Raw genomic sequence first — 25,000 nt, forward strand, 5'->3', positions numbered from 1 at the left:
TAGATTAAGAAGTTAACTAAAACCCCCAAGCACAGTTTTAAGCTCAGCGTATATTAATGGTCGTTTGCGATTGCGTCCAACTGGAAACACGGAAGAGAGCAAGCCACCCATTAGAGTAGGGAGAGCAACAGGCAGTCTACATCCTCTGTAGCAATAGCTTGCGCTAAGAGTTAGTACCAGAGTTAGTAACAATCAGAGTTATCAGAAGTTAATAGTAAGAGCCTTTACCGCGTCCAAAGCACAAAGCAAAACAGAGTTATAGCATTACCAGAAGCAAACGAGAATGACAAGAAGACAGTTAGACACACAGAACCATCAACACTTAAATTTGGTATATTCTCACAAGAGTGTTTTCAAGTGATCTTTGCCTGATGACGGTTCCTTGACTTCCTCTTTGTAGATAGTGATTTATATTGCTGTACATAAGATACCACGATATATATGCGTAAAAGAAGGAAATAAAATAGCTGTCCAGTAATGCATTCATCCATATCATAAAAAAATATACATATTATTTACCAACTATTTTCGAAATACGCACACATAAAATTAAGCTAAACATATTTTCAAAGCTTAAAGTGGAAATGCTTACCTAATGTTCTTCCAAAAAAACAAAGCATTACTCACTGATAAGGAAATACATGATAATGACAGGGATGATAATAATGATATCAATAAGAATAATAATAACTAAAGAAAACTAGATTAGATAGTTAATCTAAAAAACCCCCAAAGCACAGTTTTATCTGCAGCGTTCAAGAATGGTCGATTGCGAAGTTAACCAAACTGGGAACCAACTAAATGGAGCAAGCCACCCAGTTAGAGTAGGGAAAGGAGCACGTGAAAGTCTTCTACAGAAGGTGTCTGTGGCAAATAGAGAGCGGCTACTAAGACAGCAGTCTACAGAGAGTTTTAGGTAACATCAGAGTTGATCAGAATGGTTAATAGGTAAGGAGCCTTTACCGCGTGTCAACAGTTAACAAAGCAAAACAGAAAGCACGCGCCAAACCAGAAGAGCAAACGAGAAAGACCGATTAAGACAAGCAGAGAAACGAACAAGAAGACTTAAAGACACACAGAACTCACCCATGGTAAACAATTGTGATGCTTTGCCTGGCTGACGGTTTCCTTGACATCTTTTTGTAGATAGTGATTTATACTCGCTGTGTACATATAGTTATTTATTTATATATGCGTAAAATAAAGGAAATAGAAATAGACTGGTCCAGTTAAATGCATTCATCGCATTCAGAAAAAAATCTATCCATCAAATTTATATATATATTTTTAACGAAAAATTTTCACTCATAAATTTAGCTAAACATATTAAACATATTTAAAGTGGAAATTTGGGCTTTTTAAAAAACCTAATGTTCTTCCAAAAAAACAAGACCATTTAGCTACCCTGAGAAGGATGGAACTGATGATGACCGGGGGATGATAATAATGATATCAATAAGAATAATAATAACTATATTAACCATGATAATCATAATAATAAAGTGCAAAGACTAACACTAAGAAGTGAAGGATTCTTGCAAAAAATGCTAAATATATGAATATCTGAATTAAACACAAGGACACAAGATGGATGTAATTCTCCAGTAAAGGATCCAAGGGCACCTCTACTACATTATCACCAAACTGATCAACAAAAAGTATTAAAGAACCCTGGATAAGTTACTAATGAAGCCTTGTGGATTTCTCTTTCTTTCTCCTCAAAAAGTAAAAGGGTCCTACTATCCTAAAAATAACAGCGACAAAAATAAAAAAAATATTCAGATAACTTATCAAAGTGAAAGTTTCACTTTGTATCACTGACTATACTATTTATAACAATATAGAGAAACATGATAAAAGTAAAAAGTTTGTAAGAGTAAAATGAGACAGGATGTCTAACCTCATTTTGGCCTCCAATGTAACCAACAGACACTCACAAATGGCACTGCTCATCACACATTCAATAAAAGTCGTCAGTGATATCATCTTCACTTTTCCTTTAATCATGCATTTGCACATCCCATAATATCTACAAGCTAGATTTTTACGGTATAAAATATCTCTCTTTATAGATTAAACAAAATAAAAACGAAAGGAAGTCTCAAATTATTCTGACCTACAATCCATCCCTAGAAACACAGAGGAAACAGAATATTCCAAATCTGCAAGTCATGTTACAGTTAGGATCCCTAAAGCTTTCCAAACTTTGCTGAAAATAAATTGACAAAATTAACTAAGGAAGTTATGAAATTAATGAAGATATATCAGCAATAATTTAATATCTGTTACAGTATTTGTTGCTGAATCCACAACCTTGAAGATTTATATGTTCAGCAGAGAAAGTTTATTTCTATTATTTAGTATACTTTCAGAAGTGAAATATAAACAACAAATTATGGTAATCAAGTCAATACTCATGATATTTGCATATATGAATCCTTACATCATACAAAATAGATTTAAATAATGTGTTGTTCTTCATCTACTAGCATTAACCTAGGGTCCTTGAGCAAAAGAGAACATAAGATATGTAAAGAAAAATACAAGCTAAAAGTAAAGATAACACTGCATTTTATGAACAGATACTAGCAATCATGTACAATCAGTATCACCCTCGATCAAATAACTCAAGTTATCTTTGGACATTTGGCATTCCTAGCAAGGGAAACCCAAGATCACTTACTACGATAAAGTGGGAGAGTTCTAGTTAATAGCTTGGGGTCTGTTTTGTTAAAAATACTAACAGGACAGTTTCTTTTTCTTTCTGCTGTTATGTCTAACAGTACAAATTCTAATGCTGGTGTCAAAACAATAATGACATATTTAAATACATTATGTAAAATGAAAAATATTTCCAAGAATGATTTTATCCAGCATTTTTTTTTACTTGATTTATCCAAATACTTCATTTGACCTATTATATAGTTTAGTTATTAGAATGTAAGTAAAGTGTTCAATGTAAGTATCAGAAACCTCTTCCATGATATAAGTTACCTACAGCCATCAATATTGTGAACATTCATCAACTTTATTGGTAAATGTACATCAAAAGAATTGCAAAATATATTCAAATCATGAAAAGTTTAAATCAACAGGTGGAGAACTTGACACTGAAGAGAAATGTGATGATTTCCCCATATAATGCTTTTACCCCTTAATTTACAACCTAAACACAATGGTACTCTTTACTTCTCCAAGGTTGTTAGCTGAAGAAGTTGATAAAATATATTAATAACATATTGGAGAAGCAAAAAGTCCACTTCAGTTTATAACAAATACTATAGTCAATTCATAAAGACAGCAAAATAATGTAAAACTGAAACTGTAATACAAAACAGGTCTTCTTGCTACAGTAGGACATATTTGCATCACACAGTACAGTATCAATTAACAGTAATGTTAGTTTACATTTAGTTTCATCATATTTTTAGTGTCATGCTATAGCAAAGAGAGCTGTATTTCTTTGAAGAGATACCTACAACCATTCTCAGGACAGAGGTTTATCACATAAAATATAGCTTCTAAACCTTGTATTCCATATCAACCTAAACAACAATTAAGAAAAGTATACGTTATATCATTAAATTACCAGGTTAACATGCTTTACTAATCAAATGAATGAAATGAAAAATCCTAATATTTCTTCCCATAACTTTTTCCCTAAACTACAGGTTACTATTGCTTTCCTAACAGCCACACCTATAGACACTATTCCTCCAGGAAAAATCTCTGGTCTATGCGACAATCAAAATTTAGCATATCCTGGCTATTCCATCTGTGATCACTTTTGGAATTATTAATCCAATTAACAACTTTCCAGTCTACGTTCTTAATTCCTCTCCTTACTAAAATTAGAAACGTATCAGCAAGCTTACAAACTTTAAAATAGTTGGAAACTTAAACCCATTCAAGACAAACTAACCTTCCATGATATATATATAATTTGCTATTTTTTTTTACATGAGAATGATCAAGTTGCAGATTCTCTTCCAGATTATCCTTCCCCTAAACAAATCCTATGACTATTACTCTGATTGACACTATACCCAATGGTTATGATAACCCCCAAATTTGCCTTCTCATTTCCCTTCAGGATATATGATATGTACGACTTATAATTCTTTTTGCAATAGGTGTTCAAAAGGAGAATGAGAGCGATATCTATTAGATGGCTGTTTAGGCAGGAGTTGGTTAATGTTATATGTTGGTTATGATACATTTTTTATAAGATGATGAAAATAAACAATTAAGTACTTAAATAACAGTCATAAATATAGTGGTAAATTTACAAATAACTCAATTGTTTTATATTATAATAAGCATTCAAAACTGGGTAATCTTCAGTTTCACAACCACCATCCTCTTAGAAAAGCAATCAAATTGAAGATATATTTATCAAATTAAAACAGGCACGGAAAAACAAGAAATGATGACGGAATAACTATAGATTGCTAATTAGGACATATATAAAAATAATAAAGGCAAGTTCTTACGAGACATCAGTCGTGACTGGCCTTTAGAGACCTACAGAGCTTCTTGCAAGAACAACCATACACAAACAAATAATAGAAGCAAATAAACAGAATACATTTTTAGAAAACAAAAATTAATGTCCTTGTGAAACTGAAAATTACACCACAATCACTACAAATACACATTAACACAGAAAAACACTGCATTTCAATATAATAAAAATAAAATCACAAACAGACACACATAAAAGAAAATAAGTCATTCATACTTTCCTTTCAGCTGTCTGCTAGTAGATGAACCTAAGGCTACTAAGCTCCCAATTCACATACACAGGACTTGGAGAACCATTTGGGTCTTTAGTGCCTGGTCAACTGAGTGTGCTTCCGCCTTCCCGAGTCAGTGAGTCTAACTCAAGGCCGGCGGTGAGTCACAGGACTCCTCTGTGAGGAGTTCTCGGGAAAGACTAAAGGTTATCCAAGCAAATGGAAAAGGGGGATGGGCCGAGAGCGGCTCTCCCTCCTAGCACCTTTCCTCCTACAAATGACACTAACAACAGGCGGCTTGACGATCGTCGACGCCCTAGAGCCTGCACTCACCTGCCAGGATGCGACCGCTGCTGCCAAGAGAAATCCTACGGCCTTGAGGGGCGATTACAGGGAAACCGCAGGACTTGTGGAAAACAACATTCTAGCCAGATGGAGTATAGACGAAGCGAATTTCGTAACGGTAATAGGATCCGATTCCAATTAATAAAAAAAGAGAATCGACAAAATCGTCTCCAAAATTTTTAAGTGTCTCCAACCCTCTTTTTAGTGACGTGATTGGCGACCCGATTCTCCCTCGACCACCCTGGATCCTCTTATGGAAACTATGTGCCATGCCGTTATGATTGAAGACTATATACGGAAGAAGGGTAAGTTTGCATCCTCACGCTGGATGTAACATGATGCTGAAACGGACTACAGAGTCATCTATTGAGCGAATCTATAACTCATGGAAGAGAACGTGAACTGGGAAACTATTTTATTTTTCAGTCAATTCCATCACTTAATAAAGGTTAGCTATTTTTAAATCAATACATCGGTTTATTTGTAAATCGTATTTGGTGGCAAATAAACAGGGGGTGTATTTTGTTCCGCAATGAACCAAATACAAGAGGACCGTGGGGAGAAAATCTTAGTCACATGTCGTCACCAATGTACAATGAAGACGTCACTGACATCGAGAGTGACGTCACCAGTATATATAGAAAGTGACGTTACTAATACAAAGAGAAAGTGACAACACCGATGTATAAAGAAAATGACATCGCTAGTGTAAAGAGAAAGAGTCATTATCCATATAAACCAAGGGTAACGTCACTTATGGTAACATTATCGACATGAAGAGAAAAATACCCATTTACCATAAAGAACATCAGAAGAAAGCGATCACACCCATGTGAACAGAAAACTCCTTCAATCAACACAATGCAAAAGTAACACCACCAAAGAGAAACATCACGAGAACAAGTAAAAAAAATGATAATAATAAATCATAGATATAAACTGAAAATGACGTCACCGATGTAAAGAGACAGACGACGAATCGCCCTCACAGCGCCATCTATTGATTATCAGGACGTTTAACAAGCATCACACCAGTCTCCCCCGGCTTTCCTTTCTTCCGTCTAAACCTCTCGGATTACGATGGCCAGCCTATTGCTAAGGAATTGTGCCAGACGCCAAGGATCCCTCAGACTCCTGCAGACTCTTTCCTCCTCGCGTGGGAGTGTTGTCAGGCGCATTCGGCTGACGTTGGTAATTATAAGGCGTCTCGGGAAAGGGAGGGCCATAGGGGGTTACCTAATGATCTTTCTTTAGAATGTAAAGCCTTGGAGAATGCAAGGTCGCTTATTTTTTGCCGTGTGTTTCCTCGCGGCGGTCAGCATTGCCTCCTCATTCCTCTTTTCCCTCTCCTTTATTTTCCTCCCTGTGGAGTGTCACGAGGTAAGGGAGGCACTGGAGGATGCTTGTGGATATATGGCATTTACTGCGAGCTTTTATTAACGTGATTTTATTGAACTTAAGGAAACTGGGAGATTTGAAGGTTGTCGAGTGCCGGCGGTTAGGCTGCGTGACAGTGCGAATGCCATTGATGCCTTGCTGTTGATTGCAGAGGCATATTGAATGTTGGGTGTTGAAGCTATTGTGTGTTAATGCCATACATACCGGGTTATTGTTCGTGTGGCAGATTGCATGTCTGATTGATGTCGTTGCACAGATTGGACGAAGCGCATGTACGTAAATAAATGTGATGATAAGATAAAATGCAACTTGGTATATAATAGCAAAGGGTGGGAAAGAAACAAAATATTTTCACCTATAATGATATTGTAGAAAACAAGTTTTGTAACTTGTAGGAAATATGAGGATTTTCAGTGAGTTATATTTGAAATGTGTTGATGCACTTGAATGCACATTGCAATTTGAAATGTGGAGTTCCTGTTGAACTGTCATAATAGTTATATTAATTGAGTAGTTTTACTTGTATTTCCTACATTATTTGTTAAAGTAGTATGCTATCAGTGAAAATCTAAAGCAAAATACAATTCTATGAGCTATTAGTATTGATTGAATATAGATGTGTGTGCCAGGGTGTTGGTTCCATATTATGCAGAATGCATCAGTTGCCAACCAACATACACTCTATCAGTCTTGATCTTAATCAGGTTCCACATTTGACACTAAATTGCCAGGGAGGCCTAATTACCCAATCTTGCCGGAAACTAATTGATTAAGGTTTGCTGGTTGTTGCAGAGCATTGAAGCCATGGAGGCTAGTGGTGGATGTGCAGGCGTGGCTTAAGTGCCAGTGGTAGAGATGGAATTGTCATGTAAATATTCTTTTTTTTTATGATCTTGTATGCAAAATCCATTTACATTCTCTAATTTGCAACGGCAAGTATGATCTGAATATTCCGGTAAACTGTTGTCATGGCGCCCAAGGGAGCCAACTGGCCATTAGACAGGATATTTCTGACACTATAGGCACTGTTCTGTTTTTGTTTTGTAGGTCTATGGCTGCTGAGACTTGTTTGTTTGTTTGTTTTTTCTGTATGTAATTGATTGGTGTTTTTGATGTATGGTGTTTTCTGATAAATAGGATTGTTGTATCAGTTGATGTGGGGTGTTTTGGGGCATATCTGTAAAAGTTATATCTAAACTGATTTAAATGTCATACTATTAGGGCACTGCCCATTAAGTTTGGTTTACTAGATTCAATTTAAAATTTGTTTCATTGTGTACATATCTGTATATTTGTTTTTCTCCTTTTTTTTCTTTTTTTTAATATTTTTATGCTATTTATGGTCAGTTCTTTCATTAGCATTCCATGCAGTTTTTTTTTTCTAAATTTCCTTTTTAAATGGATGCATTCTTGTTTTTTTACATTGTATATTATCGGTGTCGTCTTTGTTCATGCTTCTAGTGGTATTGTGGGAGTTGATCTGTGGTAATTCTCAAAGGATTTTATGTTTTGGAGTTTCCATTATCTTTTAGTCTTTAAAACATTATTTTGCTTTTTGTTAAGTTGAATTTTAAATCCCAGGTAATTAGCACATTTTTACAGAAGTTTTCTCAAGAGTCTCCCTTTTCTTTATAAATTGCTTGTCTTGCTTTGGTTAGTACTTTCTTATATTCAATTTAGATATCCTTGGTGGGCCTTTTTCTCCATTTATTGTATGCATTTTTTCTTTTTTGATAATTGTTGATTTTATTGATTATTATTGATTCCAACAAGATTGATTTGGCTTACAATTTTTCCCCCACCCTTCACAGTTAAAGTAGTTTTAGTAATTTTGATAATTGGTATCTTTTGCAATTATTGTCAGCTGATCACTTCCTAGATGAGGTCCTGTTTTTATCTCTGTGATTAATTGAAGGTGAACCTGTAACTTAGTTTAGAGTAGTTTCATTATTTGTTTTGGGGTTGTTCCTTGTTATTTGTCCTGGTTGTGTCAGCAAGGTTTTCATTTATTGAATTGTGTGTGTGTGTGTGTGTATGTATATATGTTTTGTGTGTGTGTGTTTCCCCATTTTATTACTTAATCCCTTAACCCTCCTTTTGGCACTCGGCTCGCGAAGACCCAAGTCCCCCAGTGTGGTGATTGCAAATATTGCGTGCAATCGTCACACCACCACACGACCCCGGCATCGAGTTTGCTGTCACACGATCGTGTGTGACCAACCGCATCATAGGGTTAACTGCAGATGATGTGATATTATGTTATGGTCTGGCTAGTCTTCCCACCAGTGACATGATATCACATCTTGGCTTTTTGCATGGCCGGCATTCTGGCTGATGGAGTGCGTGTCAGCTGGCCGCCACCTCAATGGATGAATGGCCTGCTGTATTAGGCTTGTGCATTTCGAAATACCCCCGGTGGAGCCTAAATTGTCTGTTGTTGGTTGGTTAATCATGGGTTTCAGCTAGGAAGGTGTGCATTGAAATCTCCTAAGAGAATTTTTGGATTCTTTAATTGATCTAAATACTATTGGCTTTCTTCTTTACACTGTTACTTGCATTATATATCAGTAAAATGTTGAGCCATTTTTCTTTATATTGTGTTTTGATTCCTTGTACTTCAAGATGTTGACACACCAGATAATTTTCAATAATCAGTCCATCAATCCTAGTATTTCAATTTTATGCATCTCTTAGTTCTAGTTTCAAAGCCATAACAATACTGGTGATGCCAAGTATCCATTGTCTTATGTTATATGAGCTGAACTCAAAAATCTTCAACAGATTTGTTAAAAGCTAAGATAGGAAATTAAAATAAGATGTTTTAATTTTATTTGTAATACTTTTTTGTCTTTTCTTTTGACTGTGAAAAGTCCATGGGTACATTATTATCAATTGAAATCTTTTGTTTAATTTTTCAAAGAAAATGTTTTTTCATGTTGGTCTACAAATACCTTGTTGGTCCTCCATTGACGTTACTATTATCTTACATTACCTCTACAAATAAGTTTTGTTTTTCTAGGTACGCAACATGAGTGACGAGGTGGCAGCTGCGAAGGCTGCGTCCTCAGAGAGCAAACACCAACCCACCATCTTCGATAAGATCATCGACAAGTCTATCCCAGCTGACATTGTGTACGAAGATGAGAAGTGCTTGGCCTTCCGTGACATCTCGCCTCAGGCACCAACGCATATCCTCGTAATTCCCAAGAAGAGGCTGGCAATGCTCACCGATGCTACAGAAGAAGATAATGCTGTAAGAACCGTAGTATAAGTTGCTGATTCTTTTGGCAACATTGCAATATATTTGAAGAGCATTGCAGTGCAACCTCTAGAATTTAGACTTATCAGTTGCTTCCCAGAAGTAGAGGAAGGACAGATGGTCTTTATTAGATTAACAAAAGAATGCAGTGTTAGTGAGAAATATGATGTTTGGAAAGTAATAAAGATCTGAAAAATTTAATGTTGAGGTTAGACTCGGTATATGATCTCAGATTAGCATGGTAGTTTTATATTCAAGAAAATATCATTATAATATGCTTTTATCAGGTCATTGTACTTGGAAAGTTTTGGACATAACACAGTTTTTAATGACATCATTTTTCTTCCCTGTGTTATAATTCAAGAGAAGTGTGATTACTCTTCTTTTTTTTTGAAGCTGCTGTTCAAGTTTATTGATAAATAGCCTATGTGAATTAATGTAGTTGATTATGTTTTTATTTAGCATATTCATGTTTGTTTTATCCAGTATTATTCTTTCTTTCTTTTCTTTTTACTCTTATTTTTAATTTTGATTATGGCTTGCCTTAACTATGTGTGAGACTGAGTGAGTGTATGAGAGAGAATTATAATTTATTTGATATTTTTTTTTTTCAGCTTCTTGGTCATCTTCTATTAACTGCAAACAAGGTAGCGGCTCAAGAAAAACTTGACAATGGTTTTAGGATAGGTAAGTGGGAATTGCTAATATAGTTTGTAATAAAATCTATTTAGTGATCATGAATATAAGCCAAATACATTATGCTACTAATGTTATGGCAATGTAGTCGTCTATATTATTAGGAAACTTCAGTTCTTTAGATAATCTATCAGGTACATTTTCACACATTATTTACTCTTATGCCAGTCTGCTTTATAGATAGGTCTCTTTATGTACTCCAGGCAGACAGTAGATATGAATTTTGTGAAGGAGCTTGTCTTTCACATTAACCCTTTCCCGACGGGGCACTCACTACGCGAAGACCCCAATGCCGGGCGATTGCAATATTGCATTAAAATCGTCATACTGGCTTGACGCCCCGGCATCGGGAGTTTGGCTGTGTCACACGGGTGTGACGCACCGTCGTCATAGGGTTAATAGTTGCGAGTGATGCAGTTGCCCTTAGGTCATCCTGGACAGTTTCCGTTAACAGGCTTGTCACTAAGATTTATAATATTGATTAAGAGCTGCTCTTGGTTTCTTAGGAGTGATTGCCTTTTGCTTTTTCAGTAATCAACAATGGAAAAGATGGTGCTCAGTCTGTGTACCACCTCCACCTTCACATACTTGGAGGCCGGCAGATGAGCTGGCCACCTGGCTAAGACAAGACACTGGAGATGCTGAATACAGTTGGGCCACTTTTTGCACTGTGAATCACACCCTAAAAATGATCATATTTTAATTGTTAATTGTAGTGAGACTTTGGTAATGTGCGTTCAGGCTTATGACGCAACTATTTATTGGTCAATTGCATTTGCACGTTTGTCAAATAATTCCACTTTGGCTGTAGATGGAAAGTGCCCTATAATGAATACCGAAATATTTATACATAGGTGTTTTAATTATATCTTAAGCAGTTATCCATATGAAATGGCTGTGTAATGTAATTTCCAGAACATAATTTAATAATTGCTTGAAGTTTGTTGCTGCACTTTACAAGTTGAATCTTGCTAGTAATTGTGCCCTGAAATTTAATATCAGAAAGGTGGCATATCAATAAGTGGCCTACTGTATGAGCTAATGAAACATAATTAGTCACTATGTTTGTTTATAATTTGTTTGATAATTTAAACTTATACACAGTGGATAACCAATGAAATTGTATTGTAATCCACGGTTGATGATTTGTAGGCAAGCAGAGATATCAATCAGTTTGCTGATTTTAACTGTGACTATAATTGTGTTCCAATAAAGATAAGTAATAAAGTTTTTTTTTTATGTTGTCCTATTGCATCATTTCATGAATATTCTCATTAAGCATAACATTTATTTTCAAAGAAATGTGACTTGTGAAATTGTCCTCCTGACATTTAGATGTGCACTGGTTCCCCACTATCTTTGCATCAAGTGGCTAGAGCTAGAAGGCTCGAAATCTATTTTGTAATCGTCCCTGCAACTAAAGAGGAAAGGAAAGAGTTGATGTAAGGGTTGATGTAGGAAGAAAAGTGAAGGAAGCAGTAGGTATTATCACTCTCTCGAGTGTCTGCAGTCGATAATGGGGAAAGTAGAAGAGGAGAGTAATATATATGTTAGTGAATATGAATGTGGTGAAAAGGGTGACCAAAAGGAGACATTGTCTAGGGCAAGGTTCTTCAAAGTTGAAAACAATAGCTAGTGATCAGTGGGTCACTCCGTCTCTTTAAAAGAGGATAGTAATATGTAGATAAATAGTAAGATAGTAATATGTAGATAAATAGTAAAAGCCCATAAAGCGAAAAAAATTATTAGATACGGTAGGTGACCCAAAAGCAAGTATTTCATACTGGAGGAAGACAGGTGTAAAAACTGATGAGTGTTGAATACTATCCAATAGGATTGCGATTTATTTAAATTAGAATACATATGAAGGTGTGTGCGACTAACCCCATATGGACCCGAGAGTGCATTGCGTAATTAGATAGGAGGTAAGATTGGTAGGAAAGGGATTGTTAGTTAATGTGATGACATGGGGGAGGATGTCGGATCAAACTCGAGTAGTTAGTATTTATGACGAACGAGAGTCAATAGTATTGAGAATCATGATGTTGATGGTGTAGGAATGGGTAGGTGCAGCCTGTAATTTGTCAGTAAAATAGGACAGTAGGAAGGCATTGAGAAAGACCCGATGGGATATGTCAGGCGTCCTGTACAACCTTTTCCATTGGTTTGGAAGGGTACGATCCCAGGTTTTGTATTAGAGCGCGAGTAAACAGGTGCTGATTTCTTAAGGACTAGAAGCAAAATGATCGCTTAACCCGGCCAAGTAGACCTGCCTAATTGTAGACCATCAATCCTTTAGCTACTGAGTTGAATGTTGAAAGGTGTAACGAGTTCGAGGAGGGAGCACTGATCGAGGGCCGTCTAGTCTAGGCCACCCCTACGTGATAGCACGGTGTTTATCATTTATACTGAAAGCAAGAAACTGCCATTCTTTAAGCATAAAACAAGAAGTAGAAGTTCAGAATCCAGTTGAATTGTTGAGGCTTTTTATCATATTTATGTAAATGGTGAAAGTAACATGAACCATACTCAAAATAAAAAATTTATCTACTTCGAATATCGGTTCCTTGTGCCTACTTTTCTGTGTGTGTCTCCCTTATGCATTATACATGAATATAGGTTTAGATACAAATTTATTGTTCCTCTTTTTATTTTTATTGTTGCCACTCATATCACTATATTGGACACTCATTTACTTTCAAGATACTCATAGTTAGTTTTTTTTATTGATTTATCTACTTGTTGCTGGATAAATCTAACGTACGAGTGTAATGAATCTATACTTATTTTTCTTTGGCAAATTTCGGAACCATGTTGAATATTGAAAAGATCTTGAAGAACTTTAACATAGTAAATGAAACCTTTTTCAGCTTTGTTACATACATTTGATAATTCATTGCATTCGCAGCAACATGTAACGATGCTCAATTGAACAAGATGTTATTGTCCCGACGCATTGTATGTTTATGTGAATAGGTAGCTAAGAGAGAATAATAATATTTTCAGCTTCAGACATTTTTTGGTACGATTTGAATATTATGCAAAAATATTATGCATTTTTCAACTGTTACTTATTTGGATAGAAAGTAAATATTTTTTTTTTTCTAAAAAAGGATGCATAATTTAATCACCAGGTGAATTAGGAGAAGATTGAGATATGGGATCACCTGAGTAAATACATAAAATAATAAGAAAACCAGACTCAAAACAAAAGGAATAGTAACAATAAAAAAACAAAATATAGTTAAGATATTTATTATGATTATTTACAATGTATTCCGCTTTTGGCATTGAGACAGCAAATGAACATGTAAAAAAAACTTAGTGTGTTATGCAATTACAATGGGTTTGAAAAATACAATGCGAGGACACCATAGCTGTTGCGAAAAAAATAGACAATATACAGATCCAGTCACGATTGTTAGCACGTGTATTGTAATGGTCTGTGTTTGAGTTGTGCGCTCGTAGCCCTTCATTCTTCCTTTAACTGAATCATTCACTATCTTTATCTTCTTCTTCTTCTCCGTTTCGTTTTTCTCTCTATATTCATCTTGTTTGTTGATGTACTCGTTACATCTAACTCGTCTTCGTTCATTTAAAAAATATAATCTTTAAACAGCCAAACGACTTAATAACCTGCTTATCACAAACTCAGTTCACAAATCAGCAACATTTTCCTTTGGCTTGAAAATAAAACCAACCATTGCAAATGATTAACCAATTGCATCTATCTATCCATCTCATATATCAATCATTGCAAGAAATATGCATGAAGACGACTTCTCTTTACATTGCATCATACATCTTATAAAATCCGTGACTATGAAACCAATAACAACACAAACACAGACCATATGGAGTGAATGATATAAAAAAAAAAAAATCTATAATATGTATCTTCTTATTCATATATATATATCTTTTTTTTAAAAATCCAAGAATCAATCATATATCTTTTTGATTATATCTTTAGTATAAATCTTAAATATACAAGATGATTTTGTCAGATAGATAGGAGGGTCGATCTATTGGATGAATAGTGATGTTTATTCTTAATGAACACGTCAAAGCTATTTTTTTTTCTCCTATACCGCTCCTGTGTACCTGACTCATATGGCAACACATATATCGGACTAAGTCAGTATTCACACTAATTAAATGGATGGGATTCTCTGTAATTTATAATAATAGTAATAATAATAATGATAATAGTAATGATAATAGTAATAATCATAATCATAATAATAATAATAAACATAATCATAATACTACTAATATTAATAATAATGATTATTATAATGATAAAAATAGTAATGATAATAATAATAATAGTAATAATAAAAGGAAAAAAGGGATTGTGGGAAATAAAAACAAGAATGGTACGGGTGGGTGTCGAAAAAAACAACAATAAAAAGAAAACCCACGAGTCAATACATAACTTGGTCTCACATTGCTAATGGTTTTCCTTGCCTTAGAAGAATAACAATACCTTGTAAGAGGATCTCCAAACACATTTTATATAAAGGGAATGTTATGTTTTTTTTTTTAACCCTCAATAACCTATATTTTATTTAGGTTAAAGGGTATACAAGCTTGAGATGCATTCATGGCAAGAAGCTCACTTAGAAAAATATTTATATGTATCTCTATATATAAAAAAAACAACACAATGTGAACCGCAAAGCTATTTCTTTCATATAAATCTCATTCAGCACCATTTTTCTGCAGTGTGGATGGCTTACTAAGCCAATATTTTGTCTTAAACTTAATCTTAATCTCGTTCTTGGATTCCGTAAGGTCCAAAAATTGAAAAAAAAAAGTATCTATAGAAATATTTCGAGTTCCTTTTTCCACGGAACGTCGATTCATATAGTTTTCTTTCACTTTTCTGTTTTCACAAAGTCACTTTATTGCGACATACGGAAATTTTTTTCTCTTGAAGACGTAGTACCTTTTAAAAAGTTCTTTTTGTAAAACTTAGAAAAGATCCACCGATTGTCACTGACACATATAATATACAAGTATATATATCTTTAAGTACACCAAATATATATTTTTCACAAATATCATTACAGAATATTTCATTGTCAAATATATCACACACACGGACACATCAAATTTAGGCAAGAAAGGTAATCATAATAAACATTAAAAGAAATCTTTCAAGAAAGCGCTTCCCAAAACATTCGTCACACAAGAAAATAAGACCGACTAAGTGCCATTTCAAATAGCAAAAAAACGCGCCAAAAAACAAAAGACAAAACGAAAGCGACGTCTTATCCCTCCCTCGGCAGCACCAACTCCTTATTCAGCAAACTCCACGACATTCCTCAAGAAAGGGAATCTGTGTTGCTAGTCCAGTCTTCTGTAACAGCATCTAAGACTCGGACATCCATTACCGCCCTTGTACACGGAGGTCGTAAGGACGAGAATCCTCTGAAGACCCCTCTTCCTCTGAGAAATTGGTATACTTGGACTGGCATTAGATAATGGACCGCGTCTCGAGAGCAAACCTTTTGAATCCTGTAGTATAACTCGCAGTAGTTATATAACAGGATAGAGCTGTAGCATGTTAGAGACACATATTTACATAAAGCTGCAAGTGAACATTATTGACGAATCAAGCCTATTTGCAATATTATGACAGCATCTGTGTTAATGAGTATGGGGCACGTATATATATATATATATATATATATATATATATATATATATATATATATATATATATATATATATATATATATATATATATGTTAAAAGGGAGACATGGTTGAAAGTTATGACATGCGAATTGGAAGTCAAAAAGTGGGAGGCGTGAGGACCGAGTGGCACCGGCGGCGCTGCGGCCACTGCCGTTGGTTAGCCCGGGGCAGACTGCACTGCCGAGACGCCCAAGGAATGCTGTGGAGGCTGCGGCGCGTGGTGGGCTCAGAGGTACTCCGAGTCCTCCTCGAGGGTCGGCTGACGTCAGATGCCCTTCGCCTCTTTGTTCCTGCGGCGCCTCAGCCAGCCGGCCAGGCGGGAGTCCTTGTACATGCTCTGAGATCGGTTGACCTTCTTGCTGTCGGGCGAGTCGTTGGCAGGGCGCCGCGGGGGCCGGGGGGGCAGGGCGCCCTTGCTGTTGTTGGCCTCGCCGCGGGCGTCGCGCGCCTCGCGGTTGTCGTACTCCACCTCGTACTTCTCACGGTAGTGACGCGGCTTCCACGGGGCGAGCAGCGAGAAGGAGCGCGATACCTTCTTGCTCTGGCGATTGACGCCGCGCTCGCTCGGCGCCTCCTCGGACGCGCGCCGCACCGGGATGTCGGCGACGGCCGTGGCGTGCAGGTACACGGACCGGTTGGAGCCCGTGGACACGCGCGAGGCTTTAGAAGCGCGGGAGGCATGCGAGCCGCCGTGGCTGTCCACTTCGCTTTCGCTGCTCTGCAGGGAGCTACCGGCCGACCCGGCGACCCCCGACGGCGGCGACACGCCCCGCGGCCCGCTCGTGGCTCGCTTGCCCTTGCCCGCGTTCTTGTGGGCGGACCGCGACGACCGGTTGGGCAGGCTGCGGTAGTCGGGCACGGCGGGACCCGAGCCGATGCCATGGCTGCTCTCGATGTCCGTGTCGCCGAAGTAGCGGTGCTTGAAGCTGGTCGTGCGAGCCACCCTGGGCGGCGGCGGCGCCTCCGAGGACGCCGAGGATTCCGCCGAGTACTTGCGTGTCGTGCTGGGGCGCTGCACGGTAGAGAAGCCGCCGGTGTCTCCCTGGCGGGCGTCCTTCTTGGCGCGCAGCTCCGCGCGGTTGAGCGTCGAGCTCTCCCACTGCGGCGGCGCTGCTGCCTCCGCCGCCTCCTCGTCGCGCTCGCGGTTGAACCACAGCGGTTGGCCCTGCAAGAGGACGGCGTTAGGAAATATTAAATAAGGTCACGTTTACCGGTTATACCACAACCGCACTACACCTGTTATCATCACCATTAGTACTGTAACGGGCATATGTGGGCTTGTATGTGTACGTGGGAATGTGCCTATGTCATATCTCCTTGTCGTTGTTGTGGGCGCTCGCACCTCTGCTCGCGTGCAATGGCTACAGCAAACCTAGACAAGCCGCTAATATTCTGCCACTACTAACTGGTCCCGTGTTGTTAGAGTGCCACTCCTAGAAGCTGAAAAAATGAAGAAAACAAAGACTGGGAAAGCACCTGCAGCGAAAGCAGTATGTACGAGTTTATGGGAGTGGAGGAACACTTGTCTCAGATCTAAGCAGTGACGCGTTACATCCAGAGAATTGGTTGTAAAAAGAAGCATCAAAGAATGAAAGATAGAAGCATGATATAATCCTGAAAAAGCAAATCAAAGCCAAGGCGCCAGAAAATGGAAGAAAGCCCAAGGGACGCGAAGTGTGGTAAAGCCAAGGACATGTGTGTGAAAGGAGGTGCGGGCGTGAGGGCGTGAGGGCGCGAGGCAGCGTGGGTGTAGTAAGGTAGGGCAGGAGGGCGAAGGGACTCACTTCACGACGGATCTTGGAGGCTCGCACACTGGGACGTCGCGGGCGGTGGGAACTGCGGGAGGAGGCGCGGGAGGAAGCCCTGGACGACATCCGCGAGGGCCCAGTGCGGGACGAGCCAGGACCCGGGGGTGCCGCCCGGGACGCTCCCCGCCCCCCGCCCCCCCGCAGCCCCAGAAACGCCCACGGCCACGCACGCTTCTTCTTTGCTGGCTTCTTCTTTGCGGGAGTCTGGAGGAACGTGTGCTGTGTTAGCGGTCAGGGCGCGAGGGAAGAGGAAGGAGGGAAGGGCGGAGGGGCGCTCCGACGCCTCATGGCAGGAACGTGGCCTTCTCGACCACACTTCCTCCTGCACGCGCTCAGGGACTCCAGGTATCCGAGGGACAGATATCCAAGGGACAAGTATTCAAGGGACACATATCCAAGGGACATTCTAGCCATAAATCCCCGAGGATAAGGAATGTTCAAGAAGGCAACACAACTTCCATCGATTTTGATAAATGGGCAATGCAATATAAACTTTCAAACGGAAAAGAAATTATGTGTTTATAGTCGTTTTGACTTTGGCAAAATAACGCCAATGATAACAAGTAATAAATGATCAACAAATATGAAATATCTCGCAATAACCTCGCTAGATCATACTCTATTACAAGAAAATGAACTCGGTGTTGCACGAGGCATGGTGGTGAAAATGCGTGCAGGTCTAGGCAAGGACCATGTATAGATATCCATATAAGATCCACGAATCTCATGACGAATTAAAATAATTTCCCGTGAGTATGTATAATAAATATATATATATATATATATATATATATATATATATATATATATATATATATATATTTATATATATATATATATATATATATATGTATACACATATTCTGTATTCTACATTTTTTAGTTATTCTTTGTCCCGATAAAAGAAAAAAAGATAAAAAAACTTATTAATTCTGCCTCTTTGTCCCGATAAAAGAAAGAAAAAACTTATTAATTCTGCCTCTCGGATACCTGAAGTCCATACATTTTCATTTTCTTTATCATTTCCTTTTTTTCTTCTTTTTTTTTATAAGGATCACGTGACCTCAACATTGGTGAGCCCGACATGCGGTTAGCCATAGTCATCATGCGGTCATGCAGAGGATTGGAAACAGGACAGAAAGGGGTGGGCGTGGGAGGGAGGGAGGGAGGGAGGGAGGGAGGGAGGGGGGCAGGGGCAGGGGAGTGGAGGGGGCATTAAATTAAAGGGGGGTGTGGGCGGGGTTTTTAGAACGACTTTAGAATACTCTGAATGATCCAGTCCAATGACTAAATGAAATATGTATTATAATTCTATATATATCTCAAAGAATATAATAGTCATCCCATACATATCCATTTTCTTCTGTTTAGATATATGATAGATATATGAAATAAAGAGAGTGTTGAGCAGGAAAGACAGATAATGAAGAACGGTACGTTTTTTTTTCGCAGGTACTTGAACCGGGGTACCATCAAGAAGTTACCGAAACGCATGGTACCTCGGATCTATATTTGGATTCCGTAAAATTCATAAAACATTATCATCATTTTTTTTTTTAAGATAGGTAATCAAAGCTGGAAAAGTAATAACAAATATTATGAAATACAAATTGTATATTCAGCTGCATGTTACACAATGCATTACTTAGCTATTTAAGAGAACAAGAAGGAGAAACAGAAGAAGACGAAGGAGAAAAGGGAGGAGAAGAAGAAGGATAAGAAGAATAAGATGGAAAAGAAGGAGAATAATGATAATAATAATAACAGCAACAATAATGGTAATAATAATAATAATAATAATAACAATCTCCCCTATTTCCCTCTCCCTCTCTCCTCTATCCCTCTCCCCTCTCTCTTTCTCTCTCCTCTATCCCTTTTTCCTCCCTCTCGCTCTCTCTCTCTTTCCCTCTCTCTTCTATCTCTCTTTCTCCCCCCCCTCTCCTCTCTCTCTCCCTCTCCTCTCTCTCTCCCTCTCCCTCTCCCTCTCCCCTCTGTCTCTCTCCTCTCTCTCTCCCTCTCTCTCCTTCTCCCTCTTCCCATCTCCTCTCTCTCCCTCCTCTCTCCCCTCTCCCCTCTCTCTCTCCCCTCTCCCTCCTCCCCTCCCCTCTCCTCCCTCTCCCTCTCCCTCTCCCTCCTCCCCTCTCCCTCTCCCCTCTCCCTCTCCCTCCCCCCTCCCCCTCTCCCTCTCCCTCTCCCCTCACACTCTCCCTCTCCCCTCACACTCTCCCTCTCCCCTCACACTCTCCCTCTCCCTCCCCCCTCACCCTCTCCCTTCCCCCTCTCCCTCTCCCTCTCCCTCTCCCCCTCTCCCTCCTCCCTCCCTCTCCCTCTTCCTCACCCTCTCCCTCTCCCTCCCCCTCTCCCTCCCCCTCCCCCTCCTCCCTCCCCCTCTCCCCCTCCCCCTCACCCTCACCCTCACCCTCTCACCCTCTCTCCCTCTACCTCACCCTCTCCCTCTCCTCTCCCTCACCCTCTCTCCCTCTCCCTCACCCTCACCCTCACCCTCACCCTCACCCTCACCCTCTCCCTCTCCCTCTCTCTCCTCTCACCTGATTCTTGGCCTTCTCGGCGTGGGCGGTGGGCGGGGCGGTGGGCGGGGCGGACGGCTGAGGAGCGGGCGGCTTCTTGCTCGTCTTGACTGTCTTTGTGGCTTTTTCATTTGTCTTTGTCTTGGCGTTTTTGTTGCGTCCGTCGCTCATGAGGACGGAGAAGAACTTCTTCCGCTGCCGCAGGATCTTCTCCTGCTTCTCCTCGTCCTGTGGGTGTGGGGGGGGGGGGGAGGCTGTGGTTAGCTGCGGCCGTGGAGGGATTTTTAGCGCCATGGCTCTATGCGTACATATTTATATACGTACGTATATGCGTGCATACACATGTATATATGTATATATATGTATATATATATATATATATATATATATATATATATATATATATATATATATATATATATATATATACATATATATATATATATATATATATATATATATATATATATAATCTATATAAATGTATATATGTATATATCTATATCTATCTATCTATCTATCTATCTATCTGTATGCATACACATACATAAATCATGTGTATAACTGCCCTACATCTATCTCCTCCGTTATAATCAGTCTTAATCTAAAAGGAAACCTTTTCCCTCTTCCGTGAGCCCCTCTTGGGCTTCGGAGCCTCGGCGGCGCCCTTACCTCCGTGTGCGGGATGAGCTCCGCGGGCGGCGCGTCCTCGGGCTCGGGGGGGTCGTAGAGCGGGCCGCTGCGGTACTTGTCGCTGAGACTCCTTCCGGGCCTGCCGTCGGGCGAGCCTCGTTCGTCGTTCTCGTCGTCGTAGTCCCTGTCGCGATGCTGGTCGTCATGATCAGTCCGTCGCTCGTCCGGCGACTCGTCATAAGCCGCCAGGTCGTCTCGGGAGCGCGAGCGAGCCGCCTCGCGGTTGCGGTTGTCGCGGGAGTCTCGGGAGTCCTTGGAATCGCGGCGCTTCGTCCCGTAGCCGTTGTGAGTGTCGACGGACACCTCCCTCGTCTTCGTCTCGCGGACGTCCCTGCTGCTGTGGCGGACCTGGCGCGGCGTCGCGTCAAGCCGCTCGCGCGACCGGTCGAGGTGCTCGCGTGATCGGTCCAGCCGCTCGCGCGACCGGTTCAGCTGCTCACGGGACTTGCTCAGCTGTTCGCGAGACCGATTTAGCTGTTCCCGAGAGCCCCGTCGGTCCCTGAGGGATGTGGTGTCCTCCAGGACGTCTGGCAGCCCTCGGCGGGGGCGGCTGTCCTCCCGCACCTCCTTCTGCTCGCTCCGGTGGTACTCGTCCCGCTGCGCTCGCTCGTGGCGGAACTCCTCCTTGGCGTCGTCCGGCCGCCGCTCGTCGCGCGGGGACGGCCGCTCCTCGGAGGACGACCCGCGGAATTCGGTGAACTTGGCCAGCGGGTCCACGTCGGGCTCGTCCTGCGGGCGGGGGTCGTAGAAGAACTTGATCTTGATTCTCTTCTTCTTCTTCTCTTTCTTCTCCTCCTTCTGCTTCGAAGCCTTCGCCGCGCGCTCCTTCTCCAAGTTATTTTTCCTGTTCCTCTCCATCGTGGGAGGATCTTTGCGCTGCTCTCTCGGGCGGGACGAAGTGCCCTCCCTGTGGGCACGAGTGGGCGTGGTCTCCCTGTGTCCGCGCGTGGGCGTGGTCTCCCTGTGTCCCCGCGTGGGCGTCACCTCCCTGGGTAGGCGTGTAGGTGTAGTTTCTCTGTGTCCGCGTGTGGGTGTGGGTTCCCGATGTCCGCGCGTGGGCGTTGTTTCCCTATGGCCCCGGGTCGGCGTTGTTTCCCTGTGACCCCGGGTCGGCGTCTGCTCCCTGTGCCCCCTCGTGGGCGTCGCCTCACGGATGGCGTGGTTCTTCTCGCGCGGAGGCTTCTGCGGCCGCGGCAGGCTGTCCTTGTGCGGCTGCGAGTGGACGCGCTCCGTCACAGTCTCGCTGCGACGCGAGCGGTGGTTGGTGGTGCGCGTCACGGACGTGGACTGCGACTGGTTGGACACCACAAGCGACTTCTTGCCGGTGTCCTCCATGACCAGGCTCAGGGCGTCCACCTCGTCGATGGTGAGGGGCATCATCTCCTCCGGCCGGTACGGGATGACGCCGCTCTCCTTGATGCCGATCCGCCCGTTTCTCGCCGCCTCCTCCTCCTCCTCCTCCTCCTCCTGGAGCTTCTCCCGCTGCATCACCTGGTCCCTGATTCTGGCCAGCGGGTCCACCGTCCGCCGCCGGTGTTCGGCCTCGGAGTCGGAAGTGTCCGAGAGCAGAGGCACGACGTTCCTGCGCGGCTGGCGTGCCTGTGGCCTCCTGAGCGGCGGCGAGGGCGAGCGGTCCGTCCGGCCGAAGCCGTGGTTCACCTGCCGCACCAGCGTCGCCGACGTCAGGTTGTTGTGGATGTTGCCTCCTCGCTGGTGGTGCTTCGGGCTCGGGTAGTGGTCGGGCTCCCGCTCGTAGTGGTAGTTCTGGTGATGCTTCTGCTCGTTCTTTATGTGCTGCGTCTTCACCTGGTACTGCTTCTGCTGCGACTGATGCTGCCGCGTGGGCGAAGGAGAGGAGTTCTTGTGCGCCTTGCGGGACCTCGACGGCGCCTTCGGCAGGGCGTCGGTCTGAACTCCGACGGACGACATGTTGATGTTGTTGTTGGATTGCTCTTTGTATTCTTCGAGCAGGTCCTCGGAGCTGAGCATGCGCGCCGGCATGATGTCCTCGTGCAGGAGTCTTTTGAGGTTGTCCTCCGGCACCTGGTAGCTCTCGTAGGCGTCGTCGTCCTCCTGGTAGTGGTTCTTCGGGTGGGCGTCGCGGAAATGCTCCTCGTACTGGTCCTGGTACGGCCGGTGGTCGTCGTCCGTGATGATGATCTTGGCCGAGTACTCGCGCTCCTGGCGAGCGTTGCGGTAGTTCCTCTCGGCGTCGCGCGCGTCCCTCTTGTTGACTTGAGCATAGACGGGGGTGTCCCTAGGGGGGGAGTCGCGGGGCGGCGAGGCGCGGGGGGGCAGGTCGCGGGTGGGCGAGAGGCGCCGCACCGTCTGCACGGTGGCCATCGGGAGGCTGCCAGTGTAACTGAAGGGCTGGTTGTTGTTGTGGTTGCGGAAGCGGTCGGGCTCCAGCGTCCCGCGCGGGCTGATGTCCATCTCCGTCTCCAGAAGGACGTTGGTGGGCCGCGTCCCGTCGGCCTCCGCGTTGAACTTCTTGATGATGTTTCCGACTTTGGTTTTGTAGTGCTTGGGCCGCGACATGTCAGCGTCGTCGCTGTCGGAGAAGGTGGTGGTCGGCAAGTGACCCACGGACTTGAAGCCTTGCAGGCGCCCGCCCGACACCTGGCTGTGCTCGGTGAGGTTGTCCACTGACTTGTAGCCGGCGCTCTGTCCTCGGTTCAGCTTGGAGCTGTGCTCATCACGGTCGTACAAGGAGTCGACCGACTTGTAGCCGATGACCGGGTCCTGGTCGCGCCCTCCGAGGTGCTGGTACTTGTAGGACTGCGCCTCGTTGTTGTCGTAGTAGACGGTGTTGAGGTCCGGCACGGACTTGTGGCCGGCGAGGGGGTGCGGACGCCGTGTGAGCGGGGGCGAGTCCAGGTCGGAGTCCGGCAGGTGGTCAGCTGATCGGTGGCGGTGCGCGAGCGGGCCGCCGTTGGGCAGGGGCTGCGGGGAAGGGTGGGCGGCGCGGTTGACGTCGCTCTTGATGCGGCGGTTGATGGGGTTGGCGGTACGGGCGGGGGGCAGCGTGCGCGGGCGCCCTCGCGGCTCGCCGTTCAGCACGTTTGTATTCTTGGGGCCTGCGTTGTTGCGCACGTTGTTGACGATGACGTTATTGTAGTGGTGGTGCGCGAAGTTCTTGTTGTTCTTGTGCTTGGGGCGGTCGAGCGAGCGCGTGTTGTGAGCGCGGCCGGCGCCGGCCGTGTCGCAGTTGACGTGGTCTAGTAGCTTGACCAGGTCCTCCGCCTGCTGCTCCAGCTCGCGCGACGACAAGTTGACGGGCTCGCGGTGCACGGCCGCGCAGTGCGCCCACTCGTCCTCCTGCGGCGCGCGCACCAGGTTGTTCTTGATCTGCTGCGGCTTCTGGCCGCGTGGGATGTGCTTCACGCCCACGTCCTTGTTGAAGGACACGCGCTTGTCCGAGCGCTCCGACTTGAGGGACTCAGTGCGGACTACACGGGCGTGGTTGCGAGGCTCGGGCGGACCAGCGGGCCGCACCATGGGCATCGTGATGGGTGCCCTCACTCGCGCCCGCGCCTCGGACGCCCACGCCCCATATCACGGAGGGGACACACAGCTGCTACACATCCACGACCCGCCTCTGTCGTTGGGCGTCCGTTCACGGCGTGAGGTCGTCCGTGAGGGCCGGCACCTGGAAGAAAGGAGAAGAGATGAGACACGTCATCGACGCCGTTAGGAGAGTTCCTCGCCCCGCATCTAAACCGGGTCTCGGAAGGCGATGCGTCATGCGAGTGTAGGCAGCGCCCCTTAGCGTAGGCCGACGCCCGAGGGCTGGGTGTTGGCGCCGCCGACGCAGCCTTCCACAGGGCGGCGT

The 25,000-nt window shown here is 43.0% G+C and overlaps 3 protein-coding genes across 18 annotated transcripts in view; 1 reads left to right on the forward strand and 2 right to left on the reverse strand.

Annotated features, from left to right (window-relative positions):
- The window catches only part of subdued (anoctamin 1), a 54,012-nt gene extending 48,825 nt beyond the window's left edge, over positions 1-5,187 (reverse strand). For 3 of the 10 annotated variants that reach the window (XM_086552243.1, XM_086552240.1, XM_043023494.2), the window contains exon 1: positions 5,070-5,187. The gene's annotated coding sequence lies outside the window, so the exon portion shown is untranslated. Of the gene's footprint in view, positions 1-4,741; positions 4,880-5,069 lie in introns of those variants that run through there. The other 7 variants (XM_043023493.2, XM_043023491.2, XM_043023489.2 and 4 more) reach the window with 3 other exon arrangements.
- A 121-nt stretch (positions 5,188-5,308) lies between these two features.
- Positions 5,309-11,661, forward strand: HINT1 (histidine triad nucleotide binding protein 1). 3 transcript variants are annotated; one of them, XM_043023499.2, is made up of 4 exons: positions 5,309-6,272; positions 9,499-9,732; positions 10,353-10,425; positions 10,966-11,661. In XM_043023499.2, the coding sequence occupies exons 1-4, from the start codon at positions 6,162-6,164 to the stop codon at positions 11,055-11,057; spliced, it is 510 nt and encodes a 169-aa protein (XP_042879433.2). In that variant the 5' UTR covers positions 5,309-6,161; the 3' UTR covers positions 11,058-11,661. The 3 variants fall into 3 exon arrangements, with proteins under 3 accessions (XP_042879433.2, XP_042879434.1, XP_086408371.1); XM_043023500.2 differs by lacking the exon at positions 5,309-6,272 and adding an exon at positions 6,306-6,461; XM_086552245.1 differs by lacking the exon at positions 5,309-6,272 and adding an exon at positions 6,570-6,751.
- A 2,012-nt stretch (positions 11,662-13,673) lies between these two features.
- The window catches only part of LOC122257917 (uncharacterized), a 164,530-nt gene continuing 153,203 nt past the window's right edge, over positions 13,674-25,000 (reverse strand). For 4 of the 5 annotated variants that reach the window (XM_086552235.1, XM_086552233.1, XM_086552237.1 and 1 more), the window contains 4 exons: positions 21,148-24,817; positions 20,497-20,703; positions 17,924-18,151; positions 13,674-17,304 (listed from right to left, as the gene is read on the reverse strand). In XM_086552235.1, coding sequence (XP_086408361.1) covers positions 16,405-17,304; positions 17,924-18,151; positions 20,497-20,703; positions 21,148-24,672 — 4,860 coding nt within the window. In that variant the 5' untranslated portion in view covers positions 24,673-24,817 and the 3' untranslated portion in view covers positions 13,674-16,404. The remainder of the gene's footprint in view (positions 17,305-17,923; positions 18,152-20,496; positions 20,704-21,147; positions 24,818-25,000) is intronic. The other variant, XM_086552238.1, reaches the window with a different exon arrangement.

This window comes from Penaeus japonicus, unplaced genomic scaffold (genome assembly GCF_977035675.1).
Source record: "Penaeus japonicus unplaced genomic scaffold, GWHDUDI00000001_assembly GWHDUDI00000026, whole genome shotgun sequence".
In the NCBI taxonomy this organism is placed as follows: domain Eukaryota; kingdom Metazoa; phylum Arthropoda; class Malacostraca; order Decapoda; family Penaeidae; genus Penaeus; species Penaeus japonicus.